The sequence below is a fragment of the Psittacula echo genome, assembly GCF_963264785.1.
Source record: "Psittacula echo genome assembly, chromosome: 5".
Taxonomy (NCBI): domain Eukaryota; kingdom Metazoa; phylum Chordata; class Aves; order Psittaciformes; family Psittacidae; genus Psittacula; species Psittacula echo.
Genome location: NC_137739.1, coordinates 32,715,266 through 32,737,593, shown reverse-complemented (window position 1 = coordinate 32,737,593; position 22,328 = coordinate 32,715,266). Strand labels below are relative to the sequence as shown.

The following is a 22,328-nucleotide window of genomic DNA, read 5'->3' as shown; positions in this document are numbered from 1 at the left end:
TTAGTTCTCCTATTTTGAGACTTTCCCTGTTCAACTTCTCTGCTGCTTAGGAATTTACAGACCTGTTGTATCTCCCACACACTTATCTCTTTTCCAAACTGGAAAATGTTAGGCTATGTATTCTCTCCTCTGTGAGTTGTTCCTTATTTCTGATCAGCCAGGGCAATAAGGAAACATGTGAAAAAGTGGCTTATCACTACAGGAGAATACTAAGCCAAAAGAGCTTGAGCTCTCGCATTCCGCTTCCAAAATACAGTTGTGAATCCTGGTGACAAAGTATCTCCCTGTCATACAGTTACCCCATCAAGTCACAAGGTATCGGTTTGTTTCCTGTGTATCAAAACAGTCGTCCCCTCCGCTGAAACAGAAGGGGTGTTGAAAGATGTTATTCATTGTGTTGGTTTTGGTTTTACAGTTCTGCTTTCTTAAGCAGAGAAATCCAGTGAAGGAATTGCAAAGTTCAGCATGACAAACTAGGACATGGTGGAATTAAGACTGCAGCTACATCATTGATTTACCCCCATGTGTATATATGGTATCATGTTAACTCGTAATTAACTTCAGAGTATGTTATTTCTCTGTGGGTCTCCATTAGTCACTGGATGAGGCAGTCAGTGCTGTAGTGTAAAGGAGGCTCCTGCCTGTGGGACCCTCACCTCACTTGGTGCAGATTTGAAACATGTGTCGAACGCAGAAGATCTGGGTTTCTTGGGCAAATAGGCAGAAGGTTGCCTGGATTGCTGTTCCTGCCCCTCCGACAGCTCCAGCATTGTACAGGGCAAATCCTTTCAGCAGAACTTTCACACATGGACACTACTTTTGGTTTTGTTATTTTCTAGGTAGGAGGAGTGTGTCTATGTTACAGACTTGATGGTGTGACTACGCCATTCCGGTACACATGGTAACAACTAACTGTCACTCTGTGCTGGTAAAAGGCTGTATGATATATATATATGTATATGTAAAATCATATGTATCATATTTTATTGCCATATATCTCTTCAAAAGGGGAGAGGGAGAGGAGGGGAAGAAGGAATTACCTGAAAATAAGTGTACTAGCAAAAGTTGTGCTTTGCTGTAGAATGTACCGTGGCCACCTGCCTGGTCTTTTGGATGTCCAGAAAGACAGTAAATTATTACTGAAATGGGCCAGTCATCACTAACATCAGTAGCCTGCCCCCAGCAGAGGTCCGGAGATCTAAAGGACTGAGGTGAATTTACCTCCAACTGCAACCAGTGTGCTCTGTCCAGAAAAGGATGAGTAGGGGCTGTGACACCCGGTGGTGGGTGATACATGGAGGAGAGGTTGGTCTTGATCAGAGCAGCCTAAATGCGTGGGAAACCCATTCGCGTGCATGGTCACAAGAATTCCTGCTGAAGCGTGGGGAAGCGTTTAAGTCTCTGTGGCTTTTTTACCCCCTTTCCCCTCCTGGCCCTATTAACAACGCTTTGGCTTTAAACCAAGCTGTACGTAGGGGCAATACGACCTCCTTCCCCGCTCGTGGGTATTCAGAGAGGCTCGCTAATGGCGATGAAGCACCCGGCGGCGGGACCGGAGTAGGAGGAAACCGGTGATTCCCGCTAGCTCCGTTTGGAGAGAGTGCGGAAGAGTGGGGCTGCCCCAGCCGGCCCGTTCCAAACGCGGAGCTGCGGTGCTGAGCAGCCGGCCCCAAGCACTCTGCCGCCGGGCCGGGCCGCGCTGCCCTTAGGGGCGGGGCGGCGAGCGTCAGGCCCCGCCTCGCGGCGGCCATTTGTAGCGCGGCGCCCGGGCTGTGGGGCGATCGGCGCTGCCGCTCCGCACGGCGGGGCTGCGGCTGATCAGCACCGGCCGGACGAGGAGGAGAAGAGAGGAGCGGGCAGCGGGAGGAAGAGCTCGCCGGACCCGGCGGCGCTGCCGCGATCGGCCCCGCTCGGCTCCCCCATGGCCGCGGGCTGCAGAGACGGCCCGGGGCAGGAGAAGTACCGGCTGGTGGTGGTGGGCGGTGGCGGCGTGGGAAAGTCGGCGCTCACCATCCAGTTCATCCAGGTGAGGGGCCGCGGAGCCCTGCTGGGGGAAGTGCTGTGCTCCGCCCGGCTCGGCTCGGTGCCGGGGCCTGGGCGCTGCCCGACGCGCAGCGCGGGGGGGGCCAGGGCCGTGGCGGCGGGCGGCAGATCCCGTAGGCGCCGCGAGCGGCCGGCGGCGGCGGGGCTCGCCGCGCTGCCGGGCGGGGAAGCGGAAAGTCAGGGGCGGGAAGGGAGGTGGCGGCATGACCTTGAGGGGCCCGGGGCCGCGGGTGGGGTGCGGCGCCCCGGGGCGGTGTGAGCCCCTCGGGAAGGTTCTGGAGTCCGCCGGGAGCCTCCTCCGCGTCTCCGGGGTGGGGTGGTCGGGCGTGGGGACCGGCGGCCTCCCGGTGGCGCGGGCGCGGTCTGGCTCCGCGCTCTTCTCGGGAAGCGGCAGCCGCGGTAAGGAGCCGGGGTCGGGGCAGCGGTGACACTTGGCGTCCGGCTCCGAAATAGCTGCCCCGGGCCTAGTCTATCCCTCCTGTGCCGGCCCGGCGCGGGGCGAGGAAGCTCTTGCAGCCCCTCGGGAGAGGAGCGGGGTCTGCGGGGGCTAACAGGCGGTGCCAGGTCTGAGGCGGCATCGCCCAAAGCCCCCTGAGCTCCTGCGGCTGAGGCTTCAACTTCCAGACAATTGTAACTTTCTATTCGTTTTCAGTGAAAAACATGTCAGAATAGGTGATGTAAAGGGGGTGTATCAGCCTCATGAGGAAGAGCCCTTTTCCGCCTCTATTTTGGCCATACCCCTTCATTTTCATCTTCTGCCCTGTTGCTTTTAACGTTTCTACTGCTGTCACTCCTCTGCCTCTGTGTGTTTAGGGGTGGAAGAAGGAGACGGCTACTTGTGTTTTGCTTGCCGGTGTTGCTGATAGCAGATCAGCAGATCAGGAGAGAATGACTTGTTGTTCATTTCTTTAGTTCCGCTGAAAAATTACGGTAATACCTATCCCTAAGATCGGCTGTTTGACAGCAAGGCAAGCTTGGTTTTTAATGTTTGGGGCAATGATGTTCTCAAGTAATGTTGCGTTAGAACAGTTGATCTGATAGCAAATAGACTATTTATTTATTTCAGATTTTCTTAACTAATGCACGCATCCATGTGATTGTAGCTGTAATATTCTGGTGAGAATGTAAACCTCTGGTTCATAGATGTAAATAACTACATAGCAAACAGCGCTTTCAAAATCTGGGTAAGTACTGGATAATTAAATGTTTAGAAAATCCAGTATTGTACAGGACATTAAAATAGCTGATGCTTTAGGGGAATCAGTTATTTGCAAATTAGTTTGAATGATGCATTTGAGATGGAACAGCAATACATGTTGCACAGGTTCCTTGTGTGTTGGAGACACAGATAGCTGGTCAGATACTGGCACGATGCTGACTTGCTGATGTGTTTGAAGGTGATGGGGCTACAATAACTGCAGTCCCCTCACTGTGTTGATGGAATTCCTCGCTGCTTGTATATGGAGATAATTACTGAGGTTGACCGAAGCTGGTTTAGAGTGCCATTCACCCAAACATGGTACTGCTGCTTTAGATGGTATTGCCTGAGTCTTTCTGTGGACGTCTAAACTGGCTGTGACAACAGTGCGTGCAGCTGTGCATGGCTTCAGTTCTGAGATGCTGCTGTCTTGGAAAATGTTGCTGAATGGATTTCTGGAGTCCCTGGTGGTGTTAGAGGCTTTTGGATAATTTTAACTTCACAAAAAGGAAAAAAAAAAAAAAAAAAGCTGAAATTTCTATTAGGGATGTAAGGAGAAGAAAGTGAAGTGCACACTTGCTGCCTTGGTATGTCCATTTATTTTAATAGCAGGAAGGTTCTGTCGAGCACTGGGTAACTTCGCTATTTGAATGCTGCTGGAAACTGATTCTTTAAACTAAAAGCTTGAGATACACCCCTATAGAAATAAGAGTTTTGGCTCAAGTGCTGTGACTGGCACTTGTCTTTCAGCAAATATCTGCAGAAGAGGAACCTGCATCTGCTTTGTCACATATAAGGATCTCTTCAAATTAATAGTAGAAAAAGAAATACCTTACTTTGAAAGAGTGTTGAGGGAACAGCTCTATGGTGTTAAGCTGACATGTTGAGTGTAAATTTTTCAGAACAACTTATTGTCAGTTTGTATTAAGTTATCTACATCTTTTTGCCTTCTCAGCTGCTTTATCGTGAGATGAAATCTTGCCACCACAAAGTCGTGTTTAGCAGAAAATTCAACCTTCTGAAAAATATGGAAAATAGCTGGGAAATAAAGATTTTCTGAGTAGAACCTTAGGTACCTTGAAGAGTTTTGGATTGTTTCCGTGCTTGCTGGGTGGTTACAGACAATAAGAGATGAGGCTTGGTGTATTATTTTTATACCACAGTATTTTCCTGAGCTCTTAAAGCTATGATGTTATCAAGTGGGTTGCAATGCCATGCAGCCACTTGTGTAGTTTCTGTATGGCAAGTACATTGCCAAGTATGTTGTTTGTCTCTTAAGGCTGCATAGAAACTGCTCCAAAATGTTTTAAAATTGATTGCAAGTAAGTCACATGCTTCATTTTTGGAATTGCTCAGGATTAAATGACAAACTTGTAGTTGCCTTCACTAAAACATGGATCTTACTAGCTCGTGCCACATGACAAATCTTGATGTCAGTGAAGCATTCAAATTGTCTTTTGCTTTGTTGCTTGTGTGTCACCAACTCAGTTTTGAAGCTTAAAAAGGCAAGTTTCTTCTTACTGATAATAGCAAATATTTCTGCGTTTGGTCTTGCTTTCCTATAATCCTCTATTTAATTTTTAGTAAATCAGTACTAAAGTGCAGTTATTCTTAGTTTTCCTTCAGTGCTACTGATTATTTTCCAGTAAATGAGACTATTGTGGTGATAGGATAACATGGGGGGAAGCATGTGCTGTGATTTACATTGCATCTTTGAAAGATGAGATGGGATTTGTATTTGAAATGAGACAACCCTTCATTTCAGATGAAATAAATGAAAACATTAGACTCTGAGAATGTAAAGAACAACCAGTTCATCTTCTTCTTTTGCCAATTTTCTGGGCTTTGTGCACAGCGAATCCTCTACGGCCTTGTTTAGGTGTTGGTGGGGAAACGAAGAGTTTTCATTCTAACAAGAGTTGTAATTGGCTGTGGTTGGGCTCCTTATGGTAGTGGTCAGCATGTAGTGCACTCCTGTGCACGCTGTTCTGTGTGCGAAAGTATCGGGAAGATTGTCGTGCCTCCATCTGAGCTGAAACAACAATGTTTTTGTAAGGAGGCTGTGTAAGCAAACCCATGTCGTACTTTGAAAGCTGTTTTACATACTGGGTTCACTGTTATTGTGCTCATTAGCACAGTGCAGTAGGACTGGTCTGAGAGATCTAACTGGTCAAATGTTAGTGAATGTGATCTTGGGTTCACTTTTCAGAACTTCATCTAACAATTTAGAGAAACTTTAGAGTACACATTAACAGATCAAAGCTTTTAGTGGTTAAATGGCTGCTGTGTTCCTCAAAATTCTTCCTCTGGGGAGATAAACAGAGCTTGATATTGCTGTTGGTGGGCCAGGATTTCATCCTGGAAATACCAAATCATTTCCTTTAAATCAGGATATGATATATGAACTTAGTGCTGTCGAGTCAGTGTACTGTTAAGACAGGAAGTGAAGACGTTTTAATTGTAGAGGAGAGTTGATTGGATCTGTCACAGCTATAAACTTCAGGAAAGCAGCAGTGGATGGTAGTTCAACGTATGCCATGGTATTCTGTAAAACTGTAAGTGATAGAACTAAACATTCCTTCTGTTATTTAAAACATACACAAGCAATCCATCATGCTCAAATCCCAAGAGGCAGAAGACTTTAAAAATGCATTGCAGCCGGCTAACTGGCCTCTTAGCAGGCTGAGGTATTTGGGAGTCTGAGCTGTGCAGAGCACACAGCTGTTGCCACAATAGCTTTTCTCCAGCTGTCATGCAGAGGTCTGTCACCAAATACCCCACATTCCCTTCTAACTCGGCCTTTTGTAATATTCAGGTTTCCTTGCTCAAAGGGAGTACAGCCTAGCCAATACTTCATCACCCTTTGCATTTTTCTGTCCTGCAGTTGCCATTTACTTCATACTAATTTTTTTTGTTAAATGGAACAATGTGTAGCTAGTTTTAGCAGTATACAGCAAAAAAGCCGCTAATGTTTTATTCTTTCAAATCTGCTCCTCAAAATAGTGAATGGTTTTGATCAGAATTGTTAATATTATTTGTTGTACTGGTTTTCCTCTTCATAAAACTGTGGCTTTTGGTTTGTGACAGTGATGTGTATTTTTGCATACTGAGTAGACTTTGGTGACTTACAAGACTGTATTGGTTAAGAATGTGTGCAGGGGTTCAGTATTTGTTTTTGTTTGTTTACTGATTACGTGATTTACAAGCTTAAGACTTACTGTCAAATCTGTAAAATAAAATATTTTCCTACCGCTCTTAAACTACCAGTAACAAGTTGTAATTTGAGCTGAGGTTACTGTTCTACTAACTAGGGAGTAAAATGAGTTGGATGTAGATTGCTTGACTCTTTAAAGTTAATATCAGACACTTGTCTGAAAGCAAGCATATGTGACTTGCAGATGAGTGGTGAGGAGCTGTTCAGACTTTTTTCCTTTCCTTTTCCAAGCTGCTACTTTCACAAGACTGTTAGTTCTCATTAACTAGCAATAAAGCTAAAGGTGGGTTATATCAAAGTATCATTTATCTCTGATATAGCTGTTAGACAAGAAAATAGCTTGCTCTGAATTTGGTGGTAAAGCTCTAAAATAGAGTAGTAAAGCAGATTGAAAAGCAACAACTGAAAACGCAGCTGGTGTTGGAGCTGGCATGCTGGATGTTTGACAGACCCCAATGTCTTAGTGTACCACTTTTGTATGCTAGTCCTGGGGCATGTGCAAATCCCTCAGCAGTTTCTAGGTATTCTGACTAACCGTTGCTGACCATCAGAAAAAATGCTTTTCAAGTAAGCCCATAAGAAAATCAAAGGAATTAAATGCCATGAATTCCAGGCCGTGGATTCATGCAGGGCTATGCTGGGGCTGGTATGCTTACATTTTGATAAAGTGTGGGGCCTACTTATGGTAACTAGTACAATGTAATTCAAGGTAGCAAAATACAGTTTAGGAGAGTGAGCAACTGATTGTTGGCGTCTGTTGAAGTTAAAGGTGGGAAATAAAAATCCTAATAAAAACAAAGCACTTGTGATGCACTCACCTGGAATAATAAGGGCTGCTTGTTGCGCTTCTTGTGAAACTCGAGCTGCTTGGCTCCTTGCTTCCTAGAGCACTGCTACCAAGCAAAAGATTTGTCTCACTCCAGTTAGTTGTACATCTACAGCTTGGGAAATGTAGTAGATGACTTCAAGCTTAAATTGCAGGCAAGAAGGAAGCATTGGTTTGCACGTTACTGTTCTGTATAGCTAGAAATGTTGTAATGCATCATAACTTAGCCCTCAGGGACACTGTGTATTAACGTGCATGTAGCTGAATGAACTGAGCTGGGTTCAAAAGCTGGCATAAATTTGGAGTAGTGCTTAAATTTTGAGGTACTCATCATTCTGGTTTTGAGGAATTTACAGTACTTTTCCAAAGTGAAATTCCTTTGAGGTAACTTAAACCACACTGCAGTCAGGAAGTACCTTTCCATGCGTTAACCCCTAGCAGCAGTTGCTTATACAGTGGGTAAATATTGACGTACCTTTTGGTTATCAGGTTGTCTTCTACTGCCACTTGCACAAGAAGTACTGGCACAGCTTCTCAAATTCCTGGCCGGTATGCCCTTTGCACTCTTGGGGATGAATAGGCAGCCGCTGGCCTGTAACCCTGTTCCTCCTTCCCGTGCTAGAGGGAGAGGCTTCTGGTTTTGGCTGGAGCTCCAAATTTCAGTATTCAGTAGTCGTGGTAGAGGGTGGCTCATGTAGGTAGAGCCCATATAGTCAGGGAATTTTGAAGGACTTGAATGCCTCATGTTTGTATACCTTACGCAACCTGTCTGCATTTACTGAAAGAGTTACCAGCACTGAAAATGTTGTGACTGAGCTCCTTTGATGTACCCCTAGATAAATAACAGCTTAATGAAGTGAAATGTAACAGTCTTCTGATTAGGTGGTAGGAAGATAGTTTTTTTTTTTTTGGGTTTTTTTTTTTTTTTTCAGACCTTCCTAAGCTGTTTATTCTTCAGGTCTAGGCTGGTATGATGCAAGTGGATAACTGCTGTGTTGGTTCTGAGGATTCAGGTGGCTTACTTGCCCTGGTTTGGTAGTCTTGTCTTCAGTTATGGCCATAAGCACCATTAAAGGAAAATGTAACATCCAGGTAAATGCAGCACTTGCTGTGAATGTGTTCTATGTCAAGAAATATGTAAAACCAGCATTAAAACTGAATTCTGGATGTATCTTTGATCAACCAAAACAAACTTATACTTAAAGGGATAGAGTGAACTGGATCCCCGTTGAAAAAGTTTTAACTGCAAGTAATACTGGTAGGCAGTGTTTGTCTGAAAAATGGTTTGCCTTACAAAGTTGCAGGAGTTTTGTTTTGAAATGCCAACAAAAGGTAGTGGTAGACTTTTACTACAAATGTAGAGTTGAGTTGGATCCCGGGTAAATGCAGTGAGTGAGGCCCTTCCTTCCAATTTGCCTTGAACTATAGCTTGCTTTACTCAGAGAGATGGGTCCTGTAATTTTGAACAGCCTTTTTTTTTTTTTCCCCTTGGCTTTTTTTTTTTCCTTCTTCTCCTCCCCCATCCCCCCCCCCCGTTCTTTGTCGTTTTAATGTTCTCTCTTGCAGCTTAACTGTGGCTGCAGCTTGGATCCAGGGTAGCCTGTATGGCACTTTGTGGAAGAAGGTAACACAAAAGAAAAGATTTCTTTCTGCTTTTTGTAACTTAATTACTTGGAGTAGATAGCAGAAAAAAAGGATGTTTACTTAATCTGTTTGCTTTGCCTTTTCTTGCTTATTCTCCTCCTCCAACACACCATGCCTATACTTAAGCTATTCACATCCTGATGTGTAAACTGCCTGATATGCAGCAGCACTGCTTTTAGGTGGAACTTCAATCAGGTTAAAATGACTTTTTTTTTTTTTTCCCTTTTATAGATTGCTTCTCTCACTAGGTTTCTTCTAAGAGGGCTGGCTGGAATGCAGTGCACGGGCTGTTCATGATTAAGTTAAAGAAGGTCATGTATTCATGTTTGAAGTGCTTGATCTTGCGACTAATCAAGAATTGAACACAATGGCTGCCTGTCATTAAAGTGAGGTCAGGGATTCTTAACTGCCACTGGAAAGGGAAAGGCTGGAGAACCTGGGCTTTAACTGTGTTTAAGGATACACAGGGCCTCAAACCTGAGCTGAGTGGGGGTTACTGGGGAGGACTGCAGTGCATATCTCAAGTTAGGTGGGGAAGTGCCGTAAGTTCTGCTTACAGATGGAGATCCTGTTGGATGATTTAAGTTCTGTGGTGAATTTTGTAATTTGTAGAAATGTGCTTGCACAAAAGCTCACAAAGGACTGAAAAGGAGAAGGTGCCTCTGGAAGAGGCTTGTGTGGAGTTCCCCAAGACCAGGCTGGAAAGCGAGGGCCATGCTGAAGCTGTCAGATCAGTGTGCTGGTGCAGCTGGAGAAACTGAAGTGAGGGCAAGTTGATCATTTGTTTGCTTTTGAGAAGGGACCACCAGTGGGAAGGCACAAGGCTAGGGAAATGTTTTTACACTTCAAGCCTGAAAAAACAGGGCTTTGCTGTACTTGAAGGTTTAATTTGATAAGCTAGTACTACTGTAAGGAAAAATGCTCAGAAAGTCTCCACATTGCCCCAGCAATTCACCACTATAGCTATTTACTCCATCTAGTTCACTGAAACTCCACAAGGGATCAGAGTTAAAAATAACCAGAGAATGTTTTTACCCGGGATCAGTTACCCTGTCTGGTTCACCGTGCAGCTCAGCAAACAGCTTCATCTGGCAGTCATGCTCACTTAACCAGACCTGCACCAGCTTCTCAGCTGTGTCCAGAAAGCAGACTGTAGTTTCTGGTGAATATGGTCAGGAGTGAGTTCAGACAGTAGGAATGTACGCAGGAGGGCACTCTTAAAGACAGCATGAAGTACTAGCTGCTAGGACCAGCTTACATTAATAATTAACTGGATGTTAGCATTGACACAGAAAAATGCTACAGTTCAAGAAAAAAAATAAATAGTGTAACGCTAATAACCAAAGTATTCTACAAAGATCTTTACGTGGAAGACCTATGAGGAGTGCTATTTCTCGGCAGATTAATCCTAGGTGCACATATTCATAGCTGTCACATGTCACTTTTCTAAAGTCTTTTAAGCCAGGAAATAAACTTGATCTTCCACACAACTTACAAGCAAATTATTTTTCCAGTCCTGTTCTGAGTTTTTTGTAACTGTAGTGAGTTGTTACAAACTCAATGTGTTGAGTCTCAAACTATATTTCCTAGGAAAAGTAGAAATTTTAAAATCACTGCAGTTACTGTTTTGAGTTTTTCTGCCAAAACTAACTTGCTCTGCTCATATCACAGAGCATCTGCAGCATTCCTCATTTAAGCAGATAGAAATCTGTAAACTTGCAAGCAAATTTGAATATTTTGCTTTTTATGTGGTAAGTAGACCATGAAATGGTAGGATGCCAGTGATAAATCTGTGTGAAAAATCTGGCATCTTTGGGTAGACAAGTGATCTGCTAAATTTCTTCTGTTATTAGACTTATTCTGTGTGAGGAAAGTAAGTGGGATTACAGTAACATGTACTGCGTGAGGCAGGCCATTTCTAAATAGAGTGTTTCTGGTAGTATTTCTGTGTTTATCTTTCCTTTTATGAAGGTCCTTTAAAATCGTGCGTAAAAAGTAGTTGTTGATAATATACTTTTTTTATGTACTACCAACTCTACCACTTAAGAACAAGATCCTGTTAAAAATGCATACAATGGTTTCCTCTATTAGCTAAGAAGTGAAAGTCTTCATTAGCAAAACTTGGTAAAAGTAGGTAGCTGTGGTGTATTTAAATGGATTCTGTCTTTGCATGACCCAGTGTTACTAAGAATGCAATTATGAGTGTATTTTAACTTTGTCTTGCAACTTCAGTCACTGCTTAGCTGTTTTTTTGTGCTCCGGAAACATACTATCCTTGCACTTGCATCTTTATTCCACTGCCTTTCCGCAGGCCTCAAACAGTGTTATGTGAATCTCAACCGCGTGTCCTGATTGAGATTTCCAAGATGCAAATACACATGCTGTTTCATTCTGAGTTCCCATACTTTGACTTTAACGGATGTTGTTCCTCCCTGTGAACCGGACACTAACCCTTCTAGGGATTACCAACTTGGGATCCTGCTTGGGGTCTTAAAATATCATGGGTGGGGGCACTATCCTCCCATGCTCAGCAGCACTCCTGTAGTGGTGCAGTGAATTCTGAAAACTTCGATGGCAAGTTATATGCCATTATAAATTACTTTCAAACTAGAAGGTCTGGAAATTAACCTGTGACACACACTTTACCCGTACAAAGCCAGAAATGAGATGCAGCTCCACGTTTTAAAACTTCTCATTTAACTAATCTCAGACAGCAAGGCTTAATAGAGTTCTTTTACCTTGCTTACATGTTAGGAAGTATTTTTCCAGTGGAGTGAATTCTGAAAACTTTGATGGCAGGTTATATGCCATTATAAATAATTTCCAGACCCTCCAGTTTGAAAGTAAACCTGTGAGGCCAAAATACTTCCTAACATGTAAGCAAGGTAAAAGAACTCTATAAGCCCTGCTGTCTGAGATTAGTTAAATGAGAAGTTTTAAAACGTGGAGCTGCATCTCATTTCTGGCTTTGTACGGGTAAAGTGTGTGTGTGTGGTGGTGTTTTGTTTGTTTTGTGGTGTGGTTATTGGTTTGTTTGTTTGTTTTGTTTCTAGAAATGAAGTGTTCTGCCTGTGACATCCTGTGGACAGACCGCTTTGAATAGCCTGCCTGGCTATGTTTAGTGCTGGCTCTTAACAGGTTGTCACCAACCAACAGGGCTGTTGACTGCTTAGCTTTGGTTTGGATGCTTGTGCTTCCAACTCTTTAAAGTCCAGAAGTCTCTTCTCATAAACTAAAGGAAAAGACATACTAAACTGCTGTACAATCTTGTGCATGGTTTAACTGCTTCTCTAGCTTTCAGTGCAATGTTATTTTATATGAGTGATACTAGCAACAGCTGAAGCACAGAACCTTAAAACTCTCATCTTGTTTGATTGCTGCAATAATTAAACATATAAACTGTATACCATGCCTGGATTATGGGAAGATTAATCACCTGGAGGCACTCCAGAATCATGACATAATCATCAGAAAAGAATTGGGCTGCTGACTGTAACTTTTTGAGCACGATTTTAGCATTAAATGTTACAGGTCTTCAGCAGGAAAGATAATTTAAGATGCTTCTGCTTCTAGAACAGCATAACTTGCTCTGTTGCATTGCTTCAGCTGTTGGGGATGATGCTATAAAAATGATCACACAAACTCAGATATAATTCTCTATAGGTAATGTGGACTAACACAGTTACACTGGGGCCTGTGTGCAGGCAGAGTGAATGAGGGAGGGATGGGACAGGCAGCAGCTTCTGCAGCAGGTTAAGTTAGAGCGACTGGGGGAAGGATGGGACAGGCAACAGCTTCTGCAGTAGGTTAACCACTGAAGAAGACGTGTGTACAACAGCATGAAGCCCTCTGCAGCAGGGGGGAAGTTAACCTGTTCCAGCTCTGCTCAAGTGGAGAATGAGACTGAAGAGTGGTTGCTCTTACTGTGTAGAGTGAACACAAGAAGAGTTGCAAAACGCCTCCTGTGTGTGATACTGATGAGTGGGTCCTGTTATCTGATCAAAGGGTGTTCAGCTGAAGCCTCTCTGACTTCAGACTGTGTCAGGTCAGCTAATGGAGCAAGAGGTTTGATTTCTTTCTGGTTCATCTGGAAACGTTAAGGCAGCTCTGAGGCTTCAAGCTATTGTCTTCTGACTAGTCTATCCACAGCAGGTGCCTGTGCGTTTCTGAGACTGCTAAGGCTGAAAGTTAGTTTACTGTCTGTCATTGGGTTGGCTCTTTGAACCCTTGGGTATTAGTTCTAAGAGCAACACTTTGTGTGAGGAGACTTTGTTAAACTAAGTGTTTTACTTTATCGAGGATGTTTAAAACCTGAAAAATTTCTTAATTTCTGTATCTGTGGCCAAAATCTAATAACTATAGAAAATGATTCGTCTCCTACGGAGTCTCTGCTTTCTTTCTATCTTGCTGGAAAGGTACACTCAAATATATTGCTGCATACCTCTCCACTTCTTTAAAATTAAAAAAAAAAAGACACTTCAAAGCTCAGCTTTTGAAGTAGTTAAAGACACTGTTTGCTGTCTAGAAGGTTTTGCACCCATTAGAATGGATATAGTGTGTACCAGGTAACAAAAGGACTTGATAGCTTTGTGTGTGTGTCTGTGAAACTAATTTTTAGTCATGTATGTTCTACAAAGGTTAATGAAATTCACTAATGTTTGTAAATTTGAAATTGGCCAGTATCTATGTTGGTGGGACTGTATGGGCAAAGAGTCTCAGATCTGAAGTAGTTGACTTCTTTGTCCCAGTATTATCTGCCTTCTTCCAAGTAGGTTACATTCCACACATTTTTTAATAGTGGCTTCCCCTCCTCCATAGCTGCTTTGACTTGTTTTGTGGGAGGACCTGAATATTTCGACTGACACACAGAAGTCTTCTCCCAAAAAAGGAAGCTGATAATAGAATTGTTCACTTTGAGCAGAATTTGAAACTCATGTGATCTGTGCTGACTGGATGTCTGCTCAGTGGAACTGTGACCTGGAGTTTTAAAATCCCAATGAGTTAGGGATTTTGCTGAAGGTTTAAGTGTTTGGCATCTTTGCTATTTTAAGAGCTAAAATTACACCTTGGAATTCTGTGTTCTGTGCATTCCTTCAATTTGCAAATATGCTGAAGAAAATAAACAAAAGCCCTGCATCTCTTGATGTGATCTCCTGAAAAAAGACTCTGGCTGCCTCCCTGTGTGAGGAAAGGTGGTGATCTGGATGAATTTGTTCAGGATGATTGCAGAAGATAAATAATTTAAGTTGCAGCCACTTGCTTCAGACTAGATAATTGAGACTGAGCTTTCTAACAGCTGAACAGCTTATGTTAAAACTTAAAACATTTCCTGCAGTGCATGTACTTGAGGTAGCTGTTCTGCGCATGAGGACTTCCATGCCAATTGAGTAGCCCCAAAAATTTAAAAGCTTTTCCCTGGTGCTAGTCGTTATGAGATGCTACTGTGATAGTTTAACACTACTCAGCTAGGTCTTAATCATCTTTATGTAACTTTTCCCTGGATGGATTATGATCCTTCTGGTCTCTCCTGAATCTAGAAACTACATGAAGTGTAGTTAGCGAAAGGGACTGTGATTCTCCTGGACAAAACCCCATGTTTGTGCTAGTTCTGTGATTGCTGACTGAACATCTCTGAATTGGAGCACTGAGTTTTTGCCAGCTTCCACGCTAATACTTTTGAATGTGTGCTGTTGCAAACCAGTGGCTGCCTGCTCTGCTGGCAGTGGGCTACCATAGCAATTCATGGGAAGATGTGTTTAGATTCGTTTTATGTCTTGTCTTCAGGATCTGAGAATCATTTCCTAAACCTGAAGCACGTAGGCTGTCAGTGCCAAAATGTATTTGAAAAGAATTTTGCTGTAACTCTGCTTGCTTTCTGAAAAAAGCCCCCAAACCAGCAACACATTAGTACAATCTTGATTTTGCTCACCAAGTTTGTAATGCATATGGCCCATTTTACCAGTTTTGAGTTTTGGTCTTTACAAAAGATGGCTTTTAGCACATGCACAGGAAATGAGTCTAGAAAACTTCAAAATACATTATAATGCTGGAAGAAAGCTCAAAAGAGAAACTATTTTTCTTGGCAACATCCGCCCTGCCCTTGTAAATAACATTAGCTTAGCTGTATGTTAAAAGCTGGCAGAGCTGTGTGATGGTAATGCTGTGTTCAGAGGTACATTCATACTTGGCTACGTGCAAGTTAATGAATAAGATAATGTGTTCTGTAGAGTTTCTGCTTGTCATACTGATGTACTGCCTGTCCAGAGATGTCACCTGTGATTACTGGAATTCTGAATAGCACTGAATAGTCCATTATTCTAAGTATGATGGAAGTTGAAGAACCTGTTTCTAATCTATAAAAATGAGAGAAACTAATGTACTTTCCTGTGGTTTCGGTGCAGAAGGCTGTCTGCCTGTGCATTCCACGCTCTGTTTTCTCTTCACTGAATGCCTTTACCACAAGATCACTACTTGGTAGAATATGGGAGCGGAAATAGCAGTAGGTTTCTCAAAAAACCCAACAAAACCCCCTCTGATCAAACCCCGTGCATTCTAAAACCTTCTTCTGAAGTAAACAAATTGAAGGTCTTTGTACACTGCTCACACATTTAAAGATAGCTTTCACTGCACTGCTGCCTCCTTACACCTTTAAACAAAACATTTGCATAAGTTCTTTGCTCAAGAAAGCAATCAAATAATGATGTTCTCTACTTATTTAAAGTCATACTTTGTGTGTGCCTGTCGGACCAAAGAAGAATATTGCTCATTACAATTTGGATTTAGAAGTTGCTGTATATATTATTTTTTAATTGAAAATGAATTCTTTTGGTGATGGAGTATGTTCTTTCCTTCAGGACAAGATGTCTTCAGCTGTCTTCCCTACTAGATGTACGATACTGCCACTTTTTCAAGTGCTCCTACCCTGTTAAAGTACTAAATGGCTATGGCATGCAATAAGTGTGGGTAGTTTGGTATGACTTCTTCAGTTCTGTACATGTTTATGAATTGGGCTTGGGTAATTTATCAGTTGTTCAGTTTCTATCAATGTATACTTGCTTGCAGAGAGGAGAACTTGAATTTGTTTTGTTTCTATTGGTTTTGTTTGGGGGTTTTATAATTGCTCTATATCATACTGTCAAAACTACTGGGTTGTTTTCTTCTTCCACTTTGCATGGGATAGCTTATTCTTCTGGTGCTGTGCCTTCTGCACTATAGTACCAGCCTCCTCTTGGATTATGGTCTCCAGAAATGAGGTGAGGAATGCATGGATTGCTTTGGAGAAGTCCAAAAGGCAGCTGAGAGCACCAAGGTTACATTTCAGTGATGGCTTCCCTCCTGGAAAGTCTTACAAGTTGAAAGATTGTAAACTAGCATAGTGCAAATGATTGTGGCATTTGATAGTGGAAGTACAACTTCTCACTGTAAGATGGTTAAGCAAAAAGGATCTTCCTTGTAAGTTACTAATACCCTATGTAGAAATCTAATACTTTCTGTGCTTTTTGCTGGATTCATACCAGTATCCTCTTTCTGAGCATCTTATCTGCTCTAAGAATATTGGTATAAGTATTTTTTCTGTTTTTTTTTAAAGGCAAAATGTGTTAGTAGTGAACAAATTATTGAGTTGCTTTTGTGGCAGTGTCTGTTCACAGAATCTGTCCTGAAGAAGGTAGCTTACTTTGCTGAAGATGTGTTACAAGTTAGTGTTCATAAAATCAGAGAGAGAGTGGCCTGTAGTAGAACCAACTTGTCTAAAATGGAGAAATATGACTAGCATGATTGAGTTATTTTTCATCAGCCCTTGTCCTCACTTTGATCATACTTGTACATGGTTTAGATAATCTGTTTACCAATGCTTTTCATGACCTATATTAATCTCATGCACCTGTGTTTTCCAGATAGTGGTGCTTTTTTTGAACCGATGTCTGTAAAGGAATATTATATAGAGAAGTCAGCATGTATCCTCTAATGCAGGTGAAGTCAATCATGTGATCTATCTGTTCTGTGCAGGCTGGCAGGAACTCATAAGTTTAGAAAACAAGTTTATTTGAGAATTTATGTAAATTCTTTGTAAGAATGAGAGCACACAGGGGACAGAAGGGAAATCACCTTGCTGGAAACCCCCGCAGCGAATCTTGACTACGTGCTGTTACTAAACTTAAAAACCTTTAGGTTTTGAAGATCACACCTTTAATGAACCTAAAAATCCAAAAGTCTGCCAGTCTTGAGGATGGGATGATGAACTAGTCAACATGAGTATGGTGTAGGAGAATAACATGCTTAAAAATTTTAGTGGTGTGTGTCCCCGTTATTTTCCCTTAAAACTTGAAAGCCTCCTAAAATATAAGATTGTGTTTTACTGAAATTGGGAGTAGCAGGAGAGAGAGAGACCAATTTAATCTATTCAAATGAAATTTGATAAAGAGTTGTCCTTTAGGCTTTGCGTGGATATACATGGGTGGCTCCGAAGGTTTAGTTGTGCTCCTCTTAGTAACAAATGCCAACAGAAAATGGGGCTCAAATGTGTTCAGATAAACATAGAAAGACGCAATGCTGCAGGAGGATGAGGTTAATATTTTGCTCAAGTGAATTGAGCTGAGTTCTGTTGTATGTGAACTGATAATGTTCTGCCCTCTTGTAGTTGGGATGGGGTATTTCCCTGAAGTGAAGCATGTGAAAGAATACAGTACCATCAACAAATAGGATTCTAAGGTCTACGTGACTCTAGCAAATGCTTCTAGCTCAAACTGTGAATTCCCTGAACCAAGGGATTGCCTGTGGATATAGTGTTTAATGCAGATCATTTTTTATCTGTTACTTAGAATCAGCTCCACCATGGGGAGTGATGCTGCTTGGTGTAAAACTGCTGCAGTCTTTCATTTGCCTTCTTTACTGCTACCATAAATAGCCTTACTGTAAAAACATTTGTTGACTGCATGTAGTGTTTGATTATGTAGCACCTCAGCTGAATGTTTGCTTGCAGTTTCTTGATGTGGTTCGTAATAGATGTGGCTTTTTGTAATGTCAAAGTAGGTATTTGCACATAAAACTGTAGTTTGTGGAGCAGATCTTAACATGAGAACAAGTCTGCTAACGCTTGTCTTCAGCGTGCCTTGTTTCTGGATTTCGATAATTGAAAGAGGGTGGTGCCTTTCAGGACATGCTTTTATTTTTTGCCTTAGTTATAACAGAACTGGGTTTGGGAGTAACTATAATCTCACTGAAATGAAACGGTCCTTGTGATTGAGATAATAAATTCTCTAAAAGTATAAAAAACCAGAGTTAACACTTAACTGCTCGGGTCTTCTAGTTCAAAGATCATGTGAAATGTTAATCTGACATTATTAATGCTGTAGATGTTAAATAGTGTTGGTTATATCTATCTCTCTATTCCAAGCAAAAAGTAAGCTCCGAGTTTTCTTTATGTTTCCCTGCCCTGTGGTGGTTTGGGGTGATGCTAACTCAGAGTGGTGCTACTCCTGCAGGTGCAGAGACAAAGGGGAAGAAACACTGTGGGTAATTTTAGTATAACCAAATATTTTGCTGGTAAATATGCTTTTTTTTTTTTTTTTTTTTTTAAGATGGAAATTGATGCTTGCTTAAAAGTGTAGACTGAATAATGAAGGGAAAAACATTTTTAATGAAACTTGAACATAAGTATGATTCCATTGACGTTCACTCTCTTCACTTTAGATTTTAAAGTTGCTGAGGCTGAAATTCTAGAATTGCTTAAGAGCATTTGAATTGTGCTTACTGGGGCTTTAGGATATCTTCCTTTTCCCTTTAGATCAGCTACCAAGCTAGTTTTAGCAAGACAGTGCTTGTAACCAGTTCTATGCTATGAAATCTTGCTCACATGTCAGGATTAGCAACTGTAAAACAAGTCAATAAGTTTCTGGTTCTTGGAATTTGAGTCTGTACACATTTCCTCATGTGTAAGTTGTGACAATGTTGGTCATGTTTTGCTTTTGAAGTCTTCCTTAATTGGGATGATAATGCCATTCAAGAACTTGCTTCTGTCAACCTTCCTAGTAAACATTCCTGTTGTGAATGATTTGTCTTCATGACCACCCTGCTGTTGGGGTGTGCCTGTGTGCAGCCGCTTCCTCGGTGAGTGAAAGGGGGGCCATACATGCATCCTCTGACGGGAAAGCATCTCACTCTTGTTTGTTGTGTGATTCTGATGTTGATACAACTTCATGCACACTACAAAAAATAATTTGGGTAAGATAGGTACTGCCCAGTTTGGTGCCCTTCAGCTAAGAGTAAACAACTATGGTTTGGGGATGAGGTGCACAGAAAATGTTAGGTTGTACAGAAACTTCAGGTGCTAGTCTGCAAATTCGCTGATTTAAAAGAGAATTCGCTGATTCTGAGCAACTCTGTGCCACTGAGGCATGGATGTAAGTGTAGCACAGGCATGGGCTCAGACCTCAAAACAGAGAAATAAAGCATGGGGACTGGAGCTACTGCAGAACAGTATGCTTGGATTGGCTTGTGGAACACACTGATACCAAACAGAATAGTAACTTCTAAGCCTTCCCAACTGTGTGGTTGGTGTTTGTTGATTTTTTTTTTTTTTTTTTTTGGGGTGGGAGGATTGTTTTGTTGGGGTTTTTGGGGTTTTTTTGTTTGGTTGGTTTTTGTTTATTTGCTTGGGTTTTTGTTGGTTTGGGTTTTTTTTTTAGCTTCTATTTAGGATAAAATTTTCTCTGAAGTTTTCTGTATTTCTTCTAGGAACTTAAGCTAACTGTCTCTGATGTCAAAGTTCCAATACACATGGCTTTGCTTCTGAAAGGTCAGAAATAAAATACTACATTTCCTATTGTAAACAATCCCCGTTCACTATGCACTGTACTGCAGCTTACTACTTGATGAGAAAACCAGTCTGAATTACGCTGTTGTCAGATGTGAAGGAGCCATAACCTTTGATCTTGAAATCTGCTGCTGGTAGTAGTAGGAGAGACTTATGAACACATTCTCCGAGGACATTAAGATTTAACTTCTCTGCAAACACTGATTAGGCTGGAAAGAAAAGCGTTGTACTCTACTGGTATCTGTAATGGAAAATACTCAGTATTACTTTTTTCAAAGTGGTTTGTCCAGCTGAAGCTGTGTTTCAGTTACACAAGTCCATGCTGCAGATTCCTTGAATTCCAAATATTGGATTTCTTATCTTTTGTTCCTATAGAAACCTGGAGTTTCTGAAAATAGTGATATTAATTTGAACCACTACTTAGGAAGCAGGAGTGTCTACTTAAGTAAGACTAGCCTCTGTTTAAAATACTTGTGCTTTTTGACAGGCATCATGCCTCATCATGGTTTCAGGCCAGCCTGCATCACTGAAATCTTGTGTCAGGTATTTCTGCTTAGATATGGGGTAGGATTTCTCTGTCTTGCTTCAAGGGTGGAATAACTTACCACATTGTTCTGCTATGTTTTGTTGACAATGACCAAATCTGCTCTTTTTTCCTTCCCCTCTGTCAGAATGGGATCTGTTGAACGCCATGCCCAAGCAGTGAAACAAAACAAAGGGACTGCTTGTGTGCCAGGAAGATCTGAACACAATCTCTAGCATGAAAAGTCTTACATAGCCTGCCCTACCTTGGAAGAGATCCCCTTCCCTCCTTTCTGCTCTCACAATTAGGTGGGTTAACCTGATACCTTAGATTAGATATAAGGCAAAAAAATACTCTTTTTAAGCTGTTTGTTGCTTGGTTCTAAATCCCAAAGTGAAGTTATGAGTACTTGATGCGTCTGGGTTAAAAACCTGATGCTAAAATGTCAATTTCTTGAAAAGCTTCTTTGCAGGGGGGACATTAAGGTTATGGAGCTTGTTGCTGGACTCAGGAGTGACTGGTGTGTAGGTGCTCTCTTCTCCCTGGTCCCTGTGGGAGCCCATGTGCTGGTTCTGTCTGGAACTGCCAAATCTGAAAGTCAGATCACATGGAAAAAACACTTGTTGGCCAGTACAAATTCTCCCCCTATCTGAGGTTTTACTGTTTAGCCACAGACTTCTCAGAAATGGTTCTGGGAGGCAGAAAACACATTTTCATCTAGAATACAGTGTGATGACTGATACAGATGTGCAAAAATACTTGGTGTTGGTGTAGGTACTCCTAACTGGTGAGCTGCCGTGGCTGATGGGACTGCAGCATGGAGCTCATATGTGTTGAGTTGATCAGCATGGTTTGGTGCAGCCTTCACGCCATGTCTGTTGTGGTACAAGGACAACTTAAGAAATGCCTTGTTAAAAGTTTGCATTTAGCATGTTATTACTATTTAGCATAACTTCTTGCTGATAGCTTGCCACCTGCAAGCTGTTTGGATACTCTTTTTCTAAGGGGAAGTTGCCTAGTATCTTGTAACTTTAATTGATTTTGCTGCACATTTTAACATTATACGTGCATCATGCAGCTTCAGATGCTGGCAGTCTTGAATGGCTTGAAGTCCATTATTTCATAGGTAAGCAATCAGTTCTTTCATTATCATTTAAAATTTTCATATCTCAAAAGATTACTGCTTTGCGTATTTTACTTAGTTGAGTGAGGATTTTGGGGGAAGGCTAGTAATAATTAGCCTTTCTAATGAAAATAGGTGGCTAAATACAGCTGCCATTGCAGCATTGTTGGCACTTCTGGTTATGGCACTTTGAAAAATTAAATATAATAATTGTCTGTAGTCTGCAAAATGAGTCTAGACAGTCTAGTCTCAGCCTAAAAGGTTGGAGTTGAATAAATATGTAATTTAGGCAAATAAAGCTATTAGAACTGTGCTTATCTTCTGACACAATAGTTCTTATTAGATATAAGTGCTATTTTATAGCTTTTCCTAAATAATTAGCTTCTAATGATCAGTCAATAAATCTTTGAAAAATAAAGTACTTCAGGCTTTGCTAATGAAGCTGAATGTTTTTATGCTGGATGTTGTCCAAGCTGGTGTTCAAAAATTCCATGGAATCAGCTGTGGCAATTAAAAAAAAAAACCACAAGAGCATAATTACAGGACAGGAACTAGTGTATTGCTATCTATGACTACAATGAACTTTCAGTATAAATGAGATGTATTAGCAGCTCTGAAAGTGTCATCTGAACTTTTAATTACCTGGGTGCTAGTGATTCTGTGTCGTCTGTTCTGACATAATGAGTGGTATGATGAAATCTGGAAGCTTTTAGTCTTCTGCTTCAGTCCCCATTTGGCACTTTACATACATACATATATAAACCTATATGTAAGCAAATAATTTTTTTAAATTTATTTTTTTTTATTTATATATATTAGAGTTGGGGGGAAAAGGTGTCTTTTAGTGATATGGTGTCAGCTTTTGTGAAGTGGCTGGACATGTAAAGGTGGTTTGCAGTTGGCAGTTTTTAGCAGGCAATATGAACTTGCTGGTCTCCTAATTG

The 22,328-nt window shown here is 41.6% G+C and overlaps 1 protein-coding gene across 4 annotated transcripts in view; it reads left to right on the top strand.

Moving 5' to 3' along the window:
• The first annotated feature begins 1,753 nt into the window (after window positions 1-1,753).
• The window catches only part of RRAS2 (RAS related 2), a 45,149-nt gene continuing 24,574 nt past the window's right edge, over window positions 1,754-22,328 (top strand). For all 4 annotated transcript variants that reach the window (XM_080617214.1, XM_080617213.1, XM_080617212.1 and 1 more), the window contains exon 1: window positions 1,754-2,026. In XM_080617214.1, the coding sequence (XP_080473340.1) occupies window positions 1,922-2,026 (105 nt within the window). In that variant the 5' untranslated portion in view covers window positions 1,754-1,921. The remainder of the gene's footprint in view (window positions 2,027-22,328) is intronic.